The 18239-nt window shown below is 27.9% G+C and overlaps 1 protein-coding gene, 1 long non-coding RNA gene and 1 pseudogene across 2 annotated transcripts; 1 reads left to right on the forward strand and 2 right to left on the reverse strand.

Moving 5' to 3' along the window:
* Positions 1–212: 212 nt before the first annotated feature.
* Positions 213–3241, reverse strand: LOC132925879 (uncharacterized). Its single transcript, XM_060990238.1, has 3 exons — positions 3201–3241; positions 1189–1258; positions 213–1001 (listed from the first exon to the last, which is right to left on the reverse strand). The coding sequence occupies exons 1-3, from the start codon at positions 3239–3241 to the stop codon at positions 213–215; spliced, it is 900 nt and encodes a 299-aa protein (XP_060846221.1).
* A 5657-nt stretch (positions 3242–8898) lies between these two features.
* LOC132926492 (uncharacterized) lies at positions 8899–9803 on the forward strand. The gene is made up of 3 exons (XR_009661453.1): positions 8899–9104; positions 9483–9554; positions 9653–9803. It is a non-coding gene; the product is annotated as an uncharacterized LOC132926492 (long non-coding RNA).
* Positions 9804–17670: 7867 nt separating this feature from the next.
* LOC132925880 (uncharacterized) lies at positions 17671–18235 on the reverse strand (annotated as a pseudogene).
* Between the last annotated feature and the right edge of the window lie 4 nt (positions 18236–18239).

Here is an 18239-nt window from a genome sequence, read left to right on the forward strand (position 1 = left end):
TCCCAATGTACATTATGATGTACATATGTGTTTATCTATGAATACTCAATGCACATTCTAATGTACATACAGTCATTACATTATATACCCAATGTACATTATAATGTACATAGTAATATTTTCGGTCCAGATGGTCAGAATCATCTGAAACTTGCTAAATATCTTTATTGAATGCCTATCATCATGTATAATGAGAAAAAAAAATTTTTTCTTCAGTTAAAATAATTCGGGTCTGAAAGGGTTAAGACTGTTTTATTTTGTTGCAAAACCATCTCGTCGATGACGTATTTGTTGTACATAGGTTTTATTATTCTGACAACTCTCAAAAGTTTTGGTATTATCATACTTTTGTCAACAACTTCTCCTTTACTTTCTAGCCATTCGATAATATCAGCCTTCCTCCAATTTGACGTCGGGAATCTTTCAAGTTTTACCGAGTGGTATGGCGCGTTGTCCATTACTATGACCGCATTATCTTTGAGCCTCGGTAAAACACCTTCTAACCAATCACGGAAACTATCGCCATTCATTTCATCGTGATAGTCGTTGGTGTTTTTCTTCGACTCAAAGCATAATAATGAATCAGGGACAAATCCATTTTTGGAGCCGATGTGACACACTATGAGTCGTTTTCCTTTTCCAGTGGGGTTAGCTGCTCCGGTAGAAAGACCCTGTGAAAATGCAGCTTGGCTCGATTCTACTGTAGTATCACACCATACCCTTATTGCTACATCTCCGGCGTTCACCCACGTTTCATCGATGTAGTATATCGGTCGGCCTTCCTCCCGATATCGTCTTATATCCCTGATATATCGTCTACGCCATTCCCGAATTTCGTCATTTTCAATTAACGCACTGTTACGTCTGTTACGCACTGTTGTAAATTTGAAACCACTAGATTTTAAAAGACGCCATAATGTTGTTAATGAAAAGTCCGGTAGAGTGTCATCTTCATTTACAACACTTAAAATTTTATTCAAATTTGGCAACTCGCGATCCACCTAAAACTAATGAATTTGTCTTCGTATAGCTTCTTTTTCAAAATCATCAACTTTATCAGTGATTTTTTTAAAAATTTTTGTTCTGTTAGGTGATGAAACTGTTTTGAAGTTGCGATACTCAGTCAGTTAGTGTATTGGAAATAGTTGTAATATCAATGCCTAATTCTTTGGAAATAAGTGATCTCGCCTGTCTTATTGAAATTTTGGGATCTGCCAACAATTTAGTTTTGTTGGAGTTGATGATCATTTGCTTTTGGCTAGAAGAAACAAACTGAAAAATTATAAAACTATGTATTACAAAAAAAAATTTATTAATATAATTATTTTACAATAATACTGTTAATAATAAATATTGGTAGGTATGGTTATTTATATATTTTGTAATTTTTATAATGTAATATTTGATTAAATTTATTGTATAAAATTAACAAAAACCAAAGTTGATTTAAAAATGAGTTTTTATAAATTTATAATAAACTACCTATTAACTCAATATATTTCTTTATTAAATTAATGTTTATGTGTATAATTAATTCTACTGTTGTTATTTCTTGATTTTACCTATACATTTTCTTAACTCAATAATATGATTTTAAAAGTAAAAGAATAATTATTATTTTAACATATTACTATATGTTAACAAATTAAAATTTAGTATTATTGAATTTACTTATTAATTTTCGTTCAGTGTTTAACAATAAAAGATTAAATATGATAAAAATTGTTTTTTTATTAATTGAGCCAACAAATTGTGATCCATCTGATTGAACGAAAAATAATGTACACCAATTTAAAAAAAAAATCAAATCGGGTGTATCACGAAGTTCTGACAAATTAAATACTCAAGATCTCTAATGTTCTAATCACTATTTTTTAAATGTTTAGTTTTCATACATTTAATAGACCTTTGTATTAAACGTGTCATATAAATTATTAAACTCGTATTTGTTAAAAAATTCCAAATAGCCAGTTTATAAACTTATTCAAAAAAATAGTTTTAACGTTTATAGGATTTAATTTGAGTAAACCATTTACGATTTATGAACGTTTAAATATCTCTTCAACTGATGGCTACTGGGTATTTAATCAAAACATTAAGTAAAACCAGTAGTCAAATCTGTAGTTAACGATAACCATATCTAAAAATTGATAATAATATATGTACAATTCAGACAGTGACGATAAGACAGAAAGTTCATAAATAATAAAGAAAAATATAGTTATCGTATTCGTTTTGACTACTGATTTTTGCTTAAAGATTTGATTAAATACCCAGTAACTACTGGAAAATGTTTACTTTTGACTACCTAAAGTACCAACTAGATTCACTTTCCTAAACAATTGAAGAAAATCCAAGTATTTTTACTGTCCTAATGGGTGATGACAAGGATATTATACTCAAAAAAATCGTCCGATTTTCGATGTTTTTTTAGTTAACATTTAAAAAGTACTAAATTAGATACGTATTTTTAATATATTTTCTAAGGTTAGGTTATTCGTATAAGTATCCCGAATACAAAATACAAGTATTTTTCACAAGACTATAGCACATGTATAACCTAACATTGCCATTGTATTATAATGGCCCTTTCAATAGACATGCGCGACGGGTATGCAGTATAGCAGCTGTTCACCACACACCTATTCAACAAATTGCCCTTGGGACCTGGGGCAATACATTTTTGTGTACGCGCCATAAAATGTCATATTTGCTTTCGTGTACATTTTTTTGTACATTTAGACATGAGGGTGTTGATTTTAAATAGGATTATAAATCGTATGGACTACCATGTTTGTATTTCTAGTGAACGTATATTATAACTTATATTTCTAATAATTTACTTTTTTGAGAATTTCAATTAGAAAATAATTGAACTGGTGAATATTCTTTTCTTTTTACAATTTGGAAACATACAAAAAAAAAGACATTATAAAAACTACAAAATGTCCGTGTACAATAGAATGAATGTATAGTTTTTACATGGTAGTAAACAAGTTAAGTTATTGCCATTTAATATTGAAACAAATAAATTATAAAAAAACGTACATTTGAGCGATTATTTTACATATTAGGAACTGCAATACATTTTTTTAAACTAGTCAATTAGACAAATGTCATCCGGTAAAAATTCTTTAAGAAATGCCCTGTTAGGAAGTACCACTTTAATGCTCTTATACATAAAACAAAAATATATTTACCTTTCCTTTTGGATTTGACTTTCTTGGTGAAGGGTGATCATCCTGTTGTTCAAGTTGGTCCAAGATGAACAAAAAACACGTAGGTGCAAAGTATAAAATGGTAAAAAAACTCGAGTCGTATGCGTGTCACGTGTTGTACGGTAGGAGCATGAGACAAGAGTCAACAAGTTATACGAATTACATTATAGTCGGCGCTATTTGGTGCCAGGTGTATAGTGTTCACTACAATCTGACGCCGGGAGGCGTATTTACGTTCTGTACATGAATCTAGCACTCAGTGCCAAATCAACGTATAGTCCGGAGTTGTAATTTCTGTTCCGTTTTATACACGAGTTTGGCACTTCGGCGTTTATCGTAATATACATTTTATAAAATATGTGCATTATAAAATATTACGTTAATATTAATATTATTTATTATTATTGTAGATAGAACTGAAACTAATAAATAAATAATAACCCGTTCAATATTTTTATTTATACTCATTTTAATTTATATTTGTTATTTAACACTTAATTGTTATAACTTGTCACAAATTTAAAATATTAATACAATTTTTAATATTAATAATTAAAATATTATAAAATAATATATAAACATTTTTATAAATCAGCTTAAATAAATAATAATTAAATAAGTGTTAGTAATTAAGTTTTAACTTGTCACAAATTTGTTACACACCTTTTATACATTTTATAACTATTGTGACCTGTAGGTATATACCTATCTTGTATGATATAGATAATGTAATAATAATTACGTTTGATAGTGCGATAGCAAAAATCGAACAAGTGGGAATTTTATACGTTTATATATTTTATAAACTGAATTTGTACTTATCTCAAATAAGTACCTATTATACCAATTTGTACGTATATTACTATTTACTATACAAGATTCAACAGTACATTTCCGTGTTCCGTCGTTTTACGTGTGGTTAATTTAGATATTTAAATACCAATACTAAACTGAGTTAATTTTTAATAAGAAATGACTACTATGATTTCAAATCTTTTCGATTTTGATTCATACTGTGAAATAATTAAGAGTAACGTCGAAGATTCAGAAAAATTTGAAATTGTTTTAAGGACCAAGTTTAACAAAATTGATGAATCGTACCATAAAACATGCGATGAATGGGTTAAATTATTTTCTATGTCATCAAAAACTAATTGGATTGTAAGAAATACATTTCCAAACATGAAATTGTTTGAATATCGCAAAGATTATGTTTGCCAACATTCTTCGTGGAATAAAGTACTTGGAACTAATATTGCTAGAAATCGCAATAAAGGTTGTAATAATGCATTAATTAAAATTCATGTCAAAAAAAATACAAAAGATACGCGAAAAAAGGATGTATTGATACGCAGAGGACTGAACGCAGAAATAAAAGTAAGTAATAGAAAATTATGTCAATAAAAATAGTTTAAAAAATAGTGTGTACTTACATATAGATATAGTATCTATACTTGAATACTCTAAAAAAAGCACTTTACCTTAAATAGTTAAATGGTGCATATTTTTGCATATTTAGTGATTATTTTTATATATTTGATTTATTTTTAAATGTCAGCAAATACAAGCAATTACAATTGCAGCAATATGTATGTTATACCTATTAAATTAACAAATTTAGTGATATTACGTGTTGCAGTGAAATATTACATAGATATAAAATAAATATAGGTAATATTGCACAGTGACAGTGACAGTGCGAAAGTAAACATGGTGTTAGTAAATTTGAAAGGCAATTATACATGCAAAGATTTCGAAAAGTTATGTATTCACCTAACGAAATTGAAGCTAAAGTAATGATGGATGAACTATGTAACGATAAATCAGCTCTTTTTTCAAAACATATGATGACTTATCGAAATAGAATGTTAGAATGGTGTATATGTTATAGAACTCAATTTCCAACTCATGGCCATAATACCAATAATATTGTAGAAGCATCTATAAGAGTTTTTAAAGACATAGTTCTCAAACGTTGTAAAGCTTTTAATTCGGCAGCTTTAGTCGACTTTATTTGCAAAATTTTAGAGGATTATCATAAAAGGCGTCTGATAAAATTTTCTTCATTTCGTGTTACAAAATTTGAAATTATTTTTCAAAATTTTTGTAATAAAGCTAAATTACTCGATGTAAATAAAAAAAATGATACAACTTATGAGATTAATTCATCATCTGGAAATAATTTTTATACAGTTATAAAAAACGATAAATTAAATTTTTTTTGTGATTGTGCAGCTGGTCAAGGTGGTCGCTTTTGCAAGCATATATGTGCAGTACATTTATTTGGAGACACTGTTAATAATCTTCCTAACTTGTCAGACAATGATCGAATTGAAATAGGGACTTTGGCTGTAGGAAATAATTTTGACCATACGTTTCTACATAAAATGGATATGGACACAATGGAGTTTGAGGTGGAGACTGAATGTTCAAAGTTTAATAATAAAGAAAGTAATAACTTAGATAATTTAAATTTTCACAGTAGTATGCAAAAATTTAATATGGAAATTGGAGTAGAAAATGATACTGTTATTAATATTGACAATGAAATGGATATTGAATTGGAATTACCAACTAAAAATATAAACAATATAAAACAAATAGCTAAAAATAATAACAACCCATTTGTTTTAAACAAAATAAAACTATTAAACAAAAAAATTGGTGGAATTACTACAGTTTCAGAATTATCTGAAGTTTCTGCTAGCGTATCACGTCGAGGCAAAGTAATAGGAATCCAACCAACATCGCGGTCAAGAAGAATAAGTCAGATAGCAACAGGTGCCAAACGAATTCAAGCAGGTCGACCATCAAATAGTGAAATGCCAGCTAATAAAAAACGTAACAAAAAAAGAAATTTAGGAGAAAATATAAAAAATAATACAACAAATGCAAAATCTCATTGACATAGCCACATAGGTACTCAGTACAGTGAACAAACAATATTTATATTTATAACAGTACATTTTAGTATATTTTAGTACATATTATTATTTATGCTAAAAATATTTTTTTATTATTATTATTTATTTAAGCTGATTTATAAAAATGTTTATATATTATTTTATAATATTTTAATTATTAATATTAAAAATTGTATTAATATTTTAAATTTGTGACAAGTTATAACAATTAAGTGTTAAATAACAAATATAAATTAAAACGAGTATAAATAAAAATATTGAACGGGTTATTATTTATTTATTAGTTTCAGTTCTATCTACAATAATAATAAATAATATTAATATTAACGTAATATTTTATAATGCACATATTTTATAAAATGTATATTACGATAAACGCCGAAGTGCCAAACTCGTGTATAAAACGGAACAGAAATTACAACTCCGGACTATACGTTGATTTGGCACTGAGTGCTAAATTCATGTACAGAACGTAAATACGCCGCCGGGAGCGCGCTCGTCGTGACCGGCGTTGCTTCGGTAGGACAACTGGTGGGGATGCGCGCCGCCGAACCAAAACCGGTCGTGCAAGCGGTATGTTCTCTTTTGAAATGGAGTATAGTATATAAGTACAAATGTACAATTGGTACAAAATATGAGGATTATTTTATCACTGGCACCTATTAATTATTATTTTAAGTGTACGAATATGTGGTTTTGATATGATTTCTTAAATTAAATTGTACACACTACAAAAGGAACATAATAATACAATTTATTTTTAACATTGATTATGGAAATAGGGAGTCGTATAGTCTATTGTATTTTTATGTACTCGAATAATCGGTTTTATCAGTTATTGTTTAATTTAGACATTTGACGTTTATTTTTATATTATAGCAAAAAAGTAATATATATATAGTTCATTTTACGTAACAAGTAACCAATTGGTAAATGTTTGTTATTCGTAGACAATTATTGTCTATAACGTACTTAATATTTTCATATTATTTCTTTTAGTATAAATTCTTATTTTTATCATTGTCTATTGACTGACGACTATTCACAAATCAAAATGTTCTTAGTTTCTTACATTACAAAATCATGGAGAGGTAATTATTAATTAGAATATTTTTTTTATAGATAGAGGATTAGTCATATATTTTAATTATTATTTAAAATATAATACCACATTAATTATTATTATTATTATTCACATTAGTATACATCACCAAATAATTTATTTATAATTAACCCCCGTTAGTCACATCGTTGTCTAAAAGACCGAGTATTTATAATTTTTAAAGTTACTTATTTCAAGTAATTTACATTATTTCGTGTACTTTAATACCTTCAATGTCCAAGTTAAGCTAACATTTAATGCAATTATCTATTGTTTGTTGAATTTATAGCCTTAAAGGTATTTTTAAAGTTACAAACCTGTCAAAAAGGCCTTGTGTGACTTAACTCGGAATTAATTTTGTTCAATATTATTTTCGTCAGTGATTATTTTTTTAGATACAAAAAAAACCATCATAATTGTTACTTCTTATCAATAATTATAGTCTATCAATTTTATCGCTTGTTTGTTCATATAATTTGAAAAATTCAATATTTTGGTAATTATTTTATATTTAACACGTGATATAGCCATACAGGACAAGCGGTTTGTGTAAATTGTCAAAATGTAAATGAAGACAATTCGGAATAATTTTAAAAATACCTATAGAAATATAATTTTTCATTAAAAAAATTCATATATATATATATATGTATTTTTTATGAGTGGATGAGTGGTTAGGTGTATAATAATTTAATTTGTACGCTGTATCACATATTTGAATGAAATTTGTTATGATATAAAATTAATATTTGTTTAGATATATTGTTTAATATACCGTAATGAATAAAAATAATATATTATTATAACTAATAGATTTATCTATTTTATACTTATTTATAACTTAAAATAAAAACTCATATTATCAATTATTATTTTTCTAAATAGATTTGTTATCCGAAAATTGAACAAAAATGTATCACCCCCGCCAATTCCATGTACTGATACTGACAAAACTAATTTAGCTACATCAAATTCGATTTCCTCCGAAGTACCTTTAACTATTGATCTAAATGACGCTGAAATTACTAAAACTGTTTTACCTAATGATCCTGCTTTACCACTTCCAAAAGAGCGTGTAGAGCGTAATGCAAAACTATCTGAAGGGCCTTGCCAAATCCGTCTTCTTTCATATCCAAAAACTCTTTTTGGGAATAGACTTCGTAGCTTTCAAAATACATGGTATGATAATTATGACTGGTTGGAATACAGTAAAAGTAAAAATTCGGTATTTTGTTTTTATTGTCAAGCATTTTCTTTAAATAATGTGGCAATTAAGGGTCATATTGATCAAACATTTATAAGTAAAGGATATTCAAATTGGAAAGATGCATGTAATGCTTTTAAATCCCATGCGAAATAAGTATGTCATACAAATTGTATTGAATCGTGGTCGATATTTGGACGGTTTTTATGTAAAGGGGCACAAGTCATATTTTGACATTTTTTTTTATACATTAATTTTATGTGAAATTTTATGCCCGATCGAATGGTAGCACTGTCGTGGTCGCACGATGATTTGTTATCACCGTATATTGAAATGCGATAAGGCACAAGTCTAAATTAACGATTTTTTTTTTTATGCAAAACGGCACAAGTTAAATTAATTAATATAATATTATAATTTTATTAGTTTATATTAGTTTTTATTAAACAACCAGCTTACACGATGTCTAAAAGGACATTAAATTTATTATCTCATGTTACAAGTAAGTATCTTTATATTATTATCTATATTTGTTCTGTTATACAAATAATTAATTCAGAAAAATAATGTGGTAATTTAAAGCTTCAGAAACTAATGTCACATATTCTGCTAAGAGAAAACTTAATTTTAATGGACTTCCACATAAAAAAATCCAGGTAATTGACATTTCAAATAATTATAATATTGTTTACAAAATATATAATCTCAACTTAAGATTTCATAAACATGTGGAGAGACTTGCTAAAAATAGAAATTTTAATGAAATATTTTTTTTATATTTCACTATATCAGTTATTATTTTTATAAAATTAAATAAATAGATTTTGTCTTAGCCTAGACTTATTATGTTATGGTTATTTATATTTAAACTATAATAGTGATATAACTCAAAAGCCCCTACACAAGTTTTCTCAGTGTGGCCCAGTATTCATTGTATGAAATTGGTATTTAAATCAAATTAAAATATAAACTAACTAACTTATAGTTGACTAGCTATTCATTTGAAAAGTGTAATAATTTATTGCATTTTACAGGAATGGGTGAATCTCTTACATAACAATAAAAAAAATAATGAGGTTGAAGTGCCTCAGGTATATAGTAAATTAGTAAGTACTTTATAAAAAAAGAAAAACAATTACGTTAAATCTATTGAATTTGGTATGAAGGTATTTAATTAATTTTATTGTAAATTTTGCTAAAATAGCCAGCTCAAGAATCAAAAGATAATACTATAAATTTGAATGGAAAAGTTTTTGAAATTATAACTGAAGATGAATATAATATTCATAATAATAATTCACTTAATGAGCCTGAAAAGCTATATGAGTATAAACAACATAAGGAGATACTTGAATTTGTGCCCAAGGTGATCAACTTATTTTATTATTATAATATTTTAGTAAATTTTAATAATTTATAAAATTGTAGATTTTATAGCAATAATGTTATAAACTATAAAGGATACATTTTTATAATTTCAGTAAATATATGTTTTTATATTTTGCTTTAAAATAGTAATTTTTGTCTATTCAAATAATTATATTGATTCAATATTATATAATAAATTAATTAAAAATGGAATAATAGGACTACAGACTGGTTACCTTCACTGTTAGATTGCACTGCAACCCGGCTGTAAATCTTATACTTACCTGCCGGACGGCCGTCATTTGGACTCGATGTATACAAAAACACTTCAGAACGATAGTAAATGCACTCAGGAATGCACTCATTCCACTTACAAAGCTCTAAGTCCAAATCCTGATTATACATAAAGTCCAAATAACAGCCGTCCGGCAGGTAAGTATAAGATTTACCGCTGGGTTGCATTGCAATCTGGCGGTAAAACAGACTTACGTATAGACTCGTAGGTCTCGAATAAAGGTCAATATCTCAGTCAATATTGGTTTTTCTACCCCCCTCCAAAGGACCGAAAAAATTCCGTTTTCAAATTTTTGCGGAAATGAATACCGTGGAAGTTTTCGGGCGGGGAAGTTTAGCGGGCGGGGGGTCGTAAATATTACCTAAATTCGCGAGATGTGTTAATTTTAGCCTCCCATAACCCATTGATTTTTTCGACGAATCCTATGGAACGGCACCCGGGGAGTGTTTTCGGTCCTTTGGAGGGGGATCGAAAAACCAATACTTCCGGAGATATTATTATTTTTTTTTTTTATATTTTTCAAAAATAAAAAACCGACGTTGTTTGGACTCGATGTATACAAAAACACTTCAGAACGATAGTAAATGCACTCAGGAATGCGCTCATACCACTCTGAGAGCTCTAAGTCCAAAGCCTGATTTTATACGATTTTCCAAGTACGAGTACCATCGCGTAACGAAAATAATGATATGTTTCAAAGGGGGGGGGGTATTGAGCACATCCCTGTTATTAGTGCGTCCGCTTTGAAAATTCACCAAAAAACCACTGCCTAAACACAACCCTTTCACAGCGCAGGTGTAACTCCCTCCCCCTGTACCACATCTAAAATTTGGAAAATACCTATTACTATAAAATATGTCAGCTGTGAATGCTAGGACATAAAGCAAATCATTAATGGATGTAATTTTAAACTGAAATAAGGAACTTACCCATTAAAATTGAATAGGTGTGAAAAAAATACAATTATAATGGTGTGAAAATGATTAAGGTCGATATCCAATTTAAATGATTTTTATTAATGATAATTTAATTTATTGTGATGTTTGTAGCAGACTCACCAAAATTGTAGGTATGGTAGCCGAGTACGAGTGTAATCTAACACTGACCCCAACACCCCTTTTTGCAAAATGTATGCATCCAAAATGCATTTCCCAAAAAGCCGACAATCTAACGAAGCCATGGATTCACATTTGAATGGATTTGAATATTCTTAGATTTCGGGGGGAGGGCCGAAGCCCCCTCAGCCAACCTCATAAATACGCCCCTGACTGGATATTTATTTTAGTTTCGAAAGACATAATATTTTTTATTTTTATAGTTATTGACAAAACAAACACGGAATACGAATATCAGAATATTGTACCGAATTAAAATTGTTTGTATATTCCATGTCCGTTTTGTAAGGACAAATTTATGTATGAAGTGGGTTTGATCTTGCATATAAATGATAAACATATTACTACTGAAAATAATATTCAAAAATATACGCCATTCAGAGGTAATCAATGCATTATATTATTATTATTATGCTGTCGAGGATTATATTATAATATTCATTTATTTATATAAAATACATTTTATTTGAAAAGGATTTAGTAATAACTGTAGCATCTGCAGTAACAGAATTAGGTTGTAAAATGCAACTAAGAGCATCTCATTAATGTACTACATTAAGAGTTATGGGGTAAGATCAATAGACCTTAAAATATTTAATAATTTTATTATTGAAAACTCTGGAGCAATTCAATTCATTGTAAATTCACAAACCAATGTAAGTAACAATTTTTACATTATAAAATATTTACAATTCCCTATATATGTACACTTAAAACTAAAAAAATAAACTACAATAATTATAAACAGGTGCTATCAAGATATACAGAGGTCAATAAAATAATAGAACATATAAAAAAACAACAAATTGAAGAAGATATTATACAGGGGAACATACTTAAAATAGCATCTAATTTTGTATCGCTAAATTTTAGCAAAAAATTAGGGCGAAAAAAATTAGGGGCTATAAAAAAAAAAACAATAGATATATTACAAAGTCAAGCAGTCAAAAATTATTCTCAATACATAATATATTCCAAACACATAGACCATATACAGACACAAAATAATAATAAATATAGTATGCCTCAAAAATATTTCAATAGAATACCAAAGATTCCGCCTCCTTCCGAATTCAATATAACCAATATCAATTTTATTACCACCATTCAATCTTTAGACTATTTCATTTCAAACACCATGATATACAATAACAAACAACAAATTATTGATGAGTAAGTATAATAGTGAACATAACTTATTAATATAACTAATAATAACTAATAACAGTTTCCAAATTTGTGACAAAAATCTTCTTAAAGCTGCATATAAACAAAAAAAAAATTTAATTAAATTACACCTCATTCTTGAATATATCAATAAATTTAAATATCTAAGTTATGGAATAATTGATATAAATAATAGAAAAATAATAAATTACTTAAAATTCATTAGTATCAATAATGTATTGTCAGTTACAGTTGTGTGTTCATCACAGCTAGTCGTGGTATTATTTCGCTCTCTTATCTGTGCAATCACCGGTCAATGTTCAATAGCGTTATAGTGTTTAATTATTTATACTTTTATCTGTATATTTTCCGGTTTTATGTTCTATAGTGTTACAGTGTGATTAAATAATGTTGTGCTTACTATGTAATGATGACATTTATCAAGGCGACGAGTTAAAATGTACTGTCTGTAAAGAATTTTTACATTTTTCTTGCGCCAGCCTCAGAGAAGCGTCCTTTCGAAAAATGGGGAAAGCAGCGAAGGATAACTGGTGTTGTGTTAACTGCAAATCTGCAACGGTTTGTAACACAGCTCTTTACAAGAATGTCAACTCTAGTGATGAGTCAAATGAACCTCTTACTTGCTTAACCAAATCGGTGAAATTTATGAGTGCTCAATTTGATAGTTTCTCTAAACAGTTAAGTGAGGTCCTTAACACAATTAAAGAGCTAAAAGAAGAGAATAAGTGTTTAATAATGGAAAACAGTAAAATAAATAACATCGTAAAAATATTGTCAAGGAAGGTCAATTTATTGGAGCAAAAGGCTGTGAGCAATAATGTGGAAATTATCGGAGTACCTGAATCGCCTAATGAAAGTTGTGTGGAAATTGTTAAGAACATTGCGGACAAGTTGGGAGTAAATTTATCAGTAAATAAAGCCTACCGTATGTATTCTAAGATTTTAAATAAACCCAAGAAAATTATTGCTGTATTAGACTCGGTCAATAATAAAAATAAAATAATGGAGAATATGAAAATTAAAAAATTAAATGCTAATAATTTCAATATCAATTGGGGAAACGGTAAAATCTTTATTAATCATGAACTTTCACCTTATAATAGGGATCTATTTTATAAAGTTAGAATATTTGCTAAAAATAATGATTTTAAATTTACGTGGTACAACGACTATAAAATATTTATAAAAAAAAATGAAAATTGTAAAGCAAATATTATATTTGATGAAACTGATCTGACAAAGCTTCAGTAAAATCATCATTCAAGTTGTAAAATAAATTTTTGATAAATAACATTCATATCATGAATGACTTTAATGTATTAAATAATTATTTAGATTATAAAACAAAATATTTTGATTCCTTTTCTGAATTTGTAAAAACGCATAAATATGTTAATGGTAAGTTTATAAGTGTCTTCTGTAATAATATTAGGAGCATTAATGCTCATTTTAATGAATTTTTTTCTTAACAGTGATACTAACTGCTGTAAATTAGATATAATAATATTAACTGAAACCTGGCATAATGTAGAATACTGTAATTTTAAGATTCCTGGGTATAGATTGTCTTTCTCGAGTATTAAAAGAAACCAAAATGATGGTATAATTGTATTTACCAGAACACAATTATGTATAGAATTAGTTGAATACAAACATACTGTGGCTAATCTTATGAAACTAAATTTTGTAATAAATAATACTCCATTTACCATTTTATGTGTATACAGGTCCCCCTCAAGTGACATCAATGAATTTTTGCCCATCTTAGATAACATTCTAAAAGACGAAATAAATAATAAAGGCTATCAAATTATAATTGGTGATATGAATATAAACATTGTGGGTCCGAATTTCACTAATAACGAATATCTTGATAAGATATCACAACATGGATACGAATCATTTATTAATGTGTTTACTAGAACACCGCTAGGTAGCAAACATTCTTGTTTAGACCATATTTTTGTCAAAAGTAATAATAGCATTAATGTTAACGGTAAAATTGAGGCTGGTGTGATTCAGACTAGTATTACGGACCACTTCTCAACAGTTATAGGTATTCAAATACATAACCAGAAACAACAAAAAAGTAATAACGTATATAAGAAAATAAATTACTGTGATCTGAACGATATATTAAAAAAATACAATTGGAATAAAGTGTATATTAATAACAATGTTAATGAATGCTACAATGTTTTTATTAATATGGTTGATAGTGCTATAAATATGACCTCAATAACTAAAACTGCCAATTCAAAAAACAAATGTCTAAAAGAATGGATGACACCTGGCTTGCTTTGCTCTCTACGTAATAAACAAAAACTATCCTTAAAAGTTCATAAACATCCAAGTAATCACAAACTACGTGCACATTACATACTTTATAAAAATAAATTTTCAAAAATTTTAAGATTAGCTAAAAACAATCATTACATAAATAAATTCAAAGAGGTTTCATATAGCCCAAAATTAACTTTTAAACTGATAAATGATGTAGCTAATACAAATTGCAAAATTAAAAATGATGAGAAAATACATTCAATATTTTTTGGTAATGAAAATATCAATTCATCTTTAAACCCAATTAGGGTTTCCAATATTTTTAATAAGTATTTTACAACCATTGGGAGTAACCTTGGAGGCTTGATAAATAAATCAAACTATCATTATGTTGAACCAAATACAACTGAATCTTTTGATACAATTTTTAATAAAAAAGTCAGTGTCGACGAAGTTTTATTAATTATCAACAATTTAAAAGATAAGACAGCAGCTGGACATGATGGCATATCAGTTAAAACACTAAAACTCATAGCACAAAATATCTCAGTTCCATTAACCCATATCTATAACTTAAGCATATCGGAAGGTACATTTCCAGATATATTTAAACTAGCCATTATAAAACCATTATATAAAAATGGTGATCGAACAAGTATTATCAACTATAGACCTATCTCAATGATCAGTAATTTCGCCAAAATACTTGAAAAGGTAATAAAAAGTAGGTTAATAAAATTTCTAGAAAAAAACAATATTCTGTCTAAAAACCAGTTCGGTTTCAGACCTAAATTAGGTACTGAAAATGCGTTATACAATGCGACATCATTTATTTATAATGCACTTGATAACAGTAAAAAAGCAACAGGAATTTTTCTGGACCTGGCTAAAGCTTTTGACACGGTGGATCATGCTGAACTTATCAATTTACTTCCTAATTTTGGTATAACAAAAACCAGTTTTAAATGGTTCAAGAGTTATCTAGACAAAAGAAAACAAAAAGTAAAAATCAATGGCATTTTAGGGGAAGAAATGTTAATTACTTGTGGAGTACCTCAAGGGAGTGTTTTGGGTCCTACGTTGTTTATATTATATATAAATAGTATATGTGATCTTGATATCAATGGACAAGTCGTAACGTATGCAGATGATACTTGTTTACTTTTTTCTGGTGATACTTGGGATAACGTTCGAACAAAAGCTACACTCGGTTTCAAAAAAGTATTAGGTTACTTGAATCAAAGAAAACTTACAATTAATTATAAAAAAACAAATTTTATTAATTTCTCTATTCATAAGGATGAAAATAATTTTGATCATTTAAAAATACACAATTGTGGAAATGAACCTTGTGGTGAGTTAAATTGTCAATGTATTTTCAGAGTGTCGTGCACTAGATATCTAGGATTAATAATCGATAATAACTTGAGATGGAATCTACACGTGAGTAATATTGTGTCACGACTACGAACAGTGTCTTTCAAATTTTATAAATTAAGAATTTTTTTACCAGTTCATACTTTAAGAATAATTTATCTTGCCTTATATCAAGCAATATTACAATACGGCCTGTTGGTCTGGGGAGGTACAGCCAAAAACGCACTACAACCACTAGTAATTCAACAAAGATTAATAATTAGGATCTGTCTGAGTAAAATAAGCCTAGAAGGATCAACAATAGAAAACTTTAAACTATTCAATGTTCTATCACTAGAAAAACTTTACAAAAAAATAGCTATATTTTTCATAATTAAAAATTATTATCAATGGGTGGACGTCGTTAACATTAATGAAAAAAGAGAAAATAGAGCATACAATGCTAAGATACCTTATACTAAAAAATCTTTTGGGAAAAAATTTATTAATTATCTTAGTCCCACATATTTCAACTCACTGCCAATTAATATTAAAATAAATATATACGATAACTCCAGGAATCTTAAAAAGTCGAATCTCAAAAAATTAATTTTCAACTGGTTAGAAACTCATTTAGACTAGTGTTTATCGTTTATGTATATTATAATTCATGTATTTGTTTATTTATTTATATTTTTATTAATTTTTGTATTAATCACTAGATTTTGTAACTCTCTACCATCATCACAAGCTTGCTTACAGGTGGTAGATAGATTCATTTTATTATTATATTATTGTAAATTTGCTCTTTTGAGCTATGTATAATTTATTATAATAAAAAAAAATCATAAAAAAAAAAAAAAAATAGTCTATAGATTATATTATCTGTTTCATATTATGATTTTAAAAAAAAAAAAAAAAAAAAAAAAATTGTCGTTGGACAAATTGTTTTGTCAATTTGTGGATGAATTGGATTCTTGGTGGCTGAACCATGTGATTGATGTATCATATGAACCCACAAGGTAAATATTTATTGACTATTCCAACATCACTAAAATAATTAAAATAAATAATGTAAAATATGAATTTAAAAATAAATAGAATTGATTCATCCACAAACACACATACCATCATAATTAATAATGATGAAGTTTTTTTTTTTTTATCTGTATAGCCCATTAGTTTAACTATAGTTTGTATGTATTGTCAAATTGTAAAAATGAATCATTTTTTAAGACTACCCTTTTAAATTAAAAAATTATTGAAAAATCGGGAATTTTCAAAATTTATAAATAAAAAATTAGTATAAATAAATTTTTAAAACTTCTAAAAATGTACTTACCTTGTTCCATAGTATCCATAATATATATCGAAAAAAATCAATAAATCTAAAACGTGTGCACTTAGTACCACGTGATACGATAAAATGAACGCAATAATAACTTTATACCTTCAATTGCATATATTGTATATGCTTATCTGCGATTTCAGTAAGGTTATAAATATCTATATTTATCATGAGCATCATTTTATCTCTAATAAATATATAGTCGATAATTATTTTATGTCCTAATTGTTACATGACATAATCTTAAATTTTCATTTAGGCAAGCTAGATTACGTTTCCGACCACTGTACGTCGTCGTCGCCGATAAATGTCATTTCCGTTTCATCATTGTCAGGGTTATAAAGAATCCCGGCGTTTTTTAAAAATTTTACGGTCGGGTCCAATTTATGTATACGACAATGTTTTATAAACATAAATTCTGCCAAATATCCAGCATAAATTTTTTTTTCCGGCAGTAATTGGACATGGCAGCTTTTGAGTGACGCCACGAGCTCTCAATAGTATTAGAATGGACCCCTATGTCTGGATCTTTAAAATGAAGGCTATGATTCACCGTCATATGAACATATCCGTCATTATTAGAGGTATTATGAGCTTAAAATGAAATAATTTATTGAATTTATGAAAGAATTGTATGCAAAATTATACTACCTTCCAACAATCCGAAATAATCGTCGTTCCTGGTTTTATACATTCTTTAATTATGGCAAATAGCGTGGCGGCGTTGTGGTTTTCGACCGGGACCATAAAACAACTACCAGTTTCTCTTTCGTACCCGCCGCTTACCCATTGACCCTCTACCCTATGTTCCCTGTGATATTTTCGTCGTCCAAACTTG

This window comes from Rhopalosiphum padi, chromosome 3 (genome assembly GCF_020882245.1).
Source record: "Rhopalosiphum padi isolate XX-2018 chromosome 3, ASM2088224v1, whole genome shotgun sequence".
NCBI lineage: Eukaryota > Metazoa > Arthropoda > Insecta > Hemiptera > Aphididae > Rhopalosiphum > Rhopalosiphum padi.

What these genes read in the sequence shown, in the direction of transcription:
- LOC132925879 (XM_060990238.1), bottom strand. Translation starts at nt 3,241, where the DNA reads ATGATCACCCTTCACCAAGAAAGTCAAATCCAAAAGGAAAG. An exon ending in AGTCAAATCCAAAAGGAAAG is followed by an intron (nt 1,259 to 3,200) that starts GTAAATATATTT and finishes TGTTTCTTCTAG; the next exon opens with CCAAAAGCAAATGATCATCA. An exon ending in CCAAAATTTCAATAAGACAG is followed by an intron (nt 1,002 to 1,188) that starts GCGAGATCACTT and finishes CATTAGTTTTAG; the next exon opens with GTGGATCGCGAGTTGCCAAA.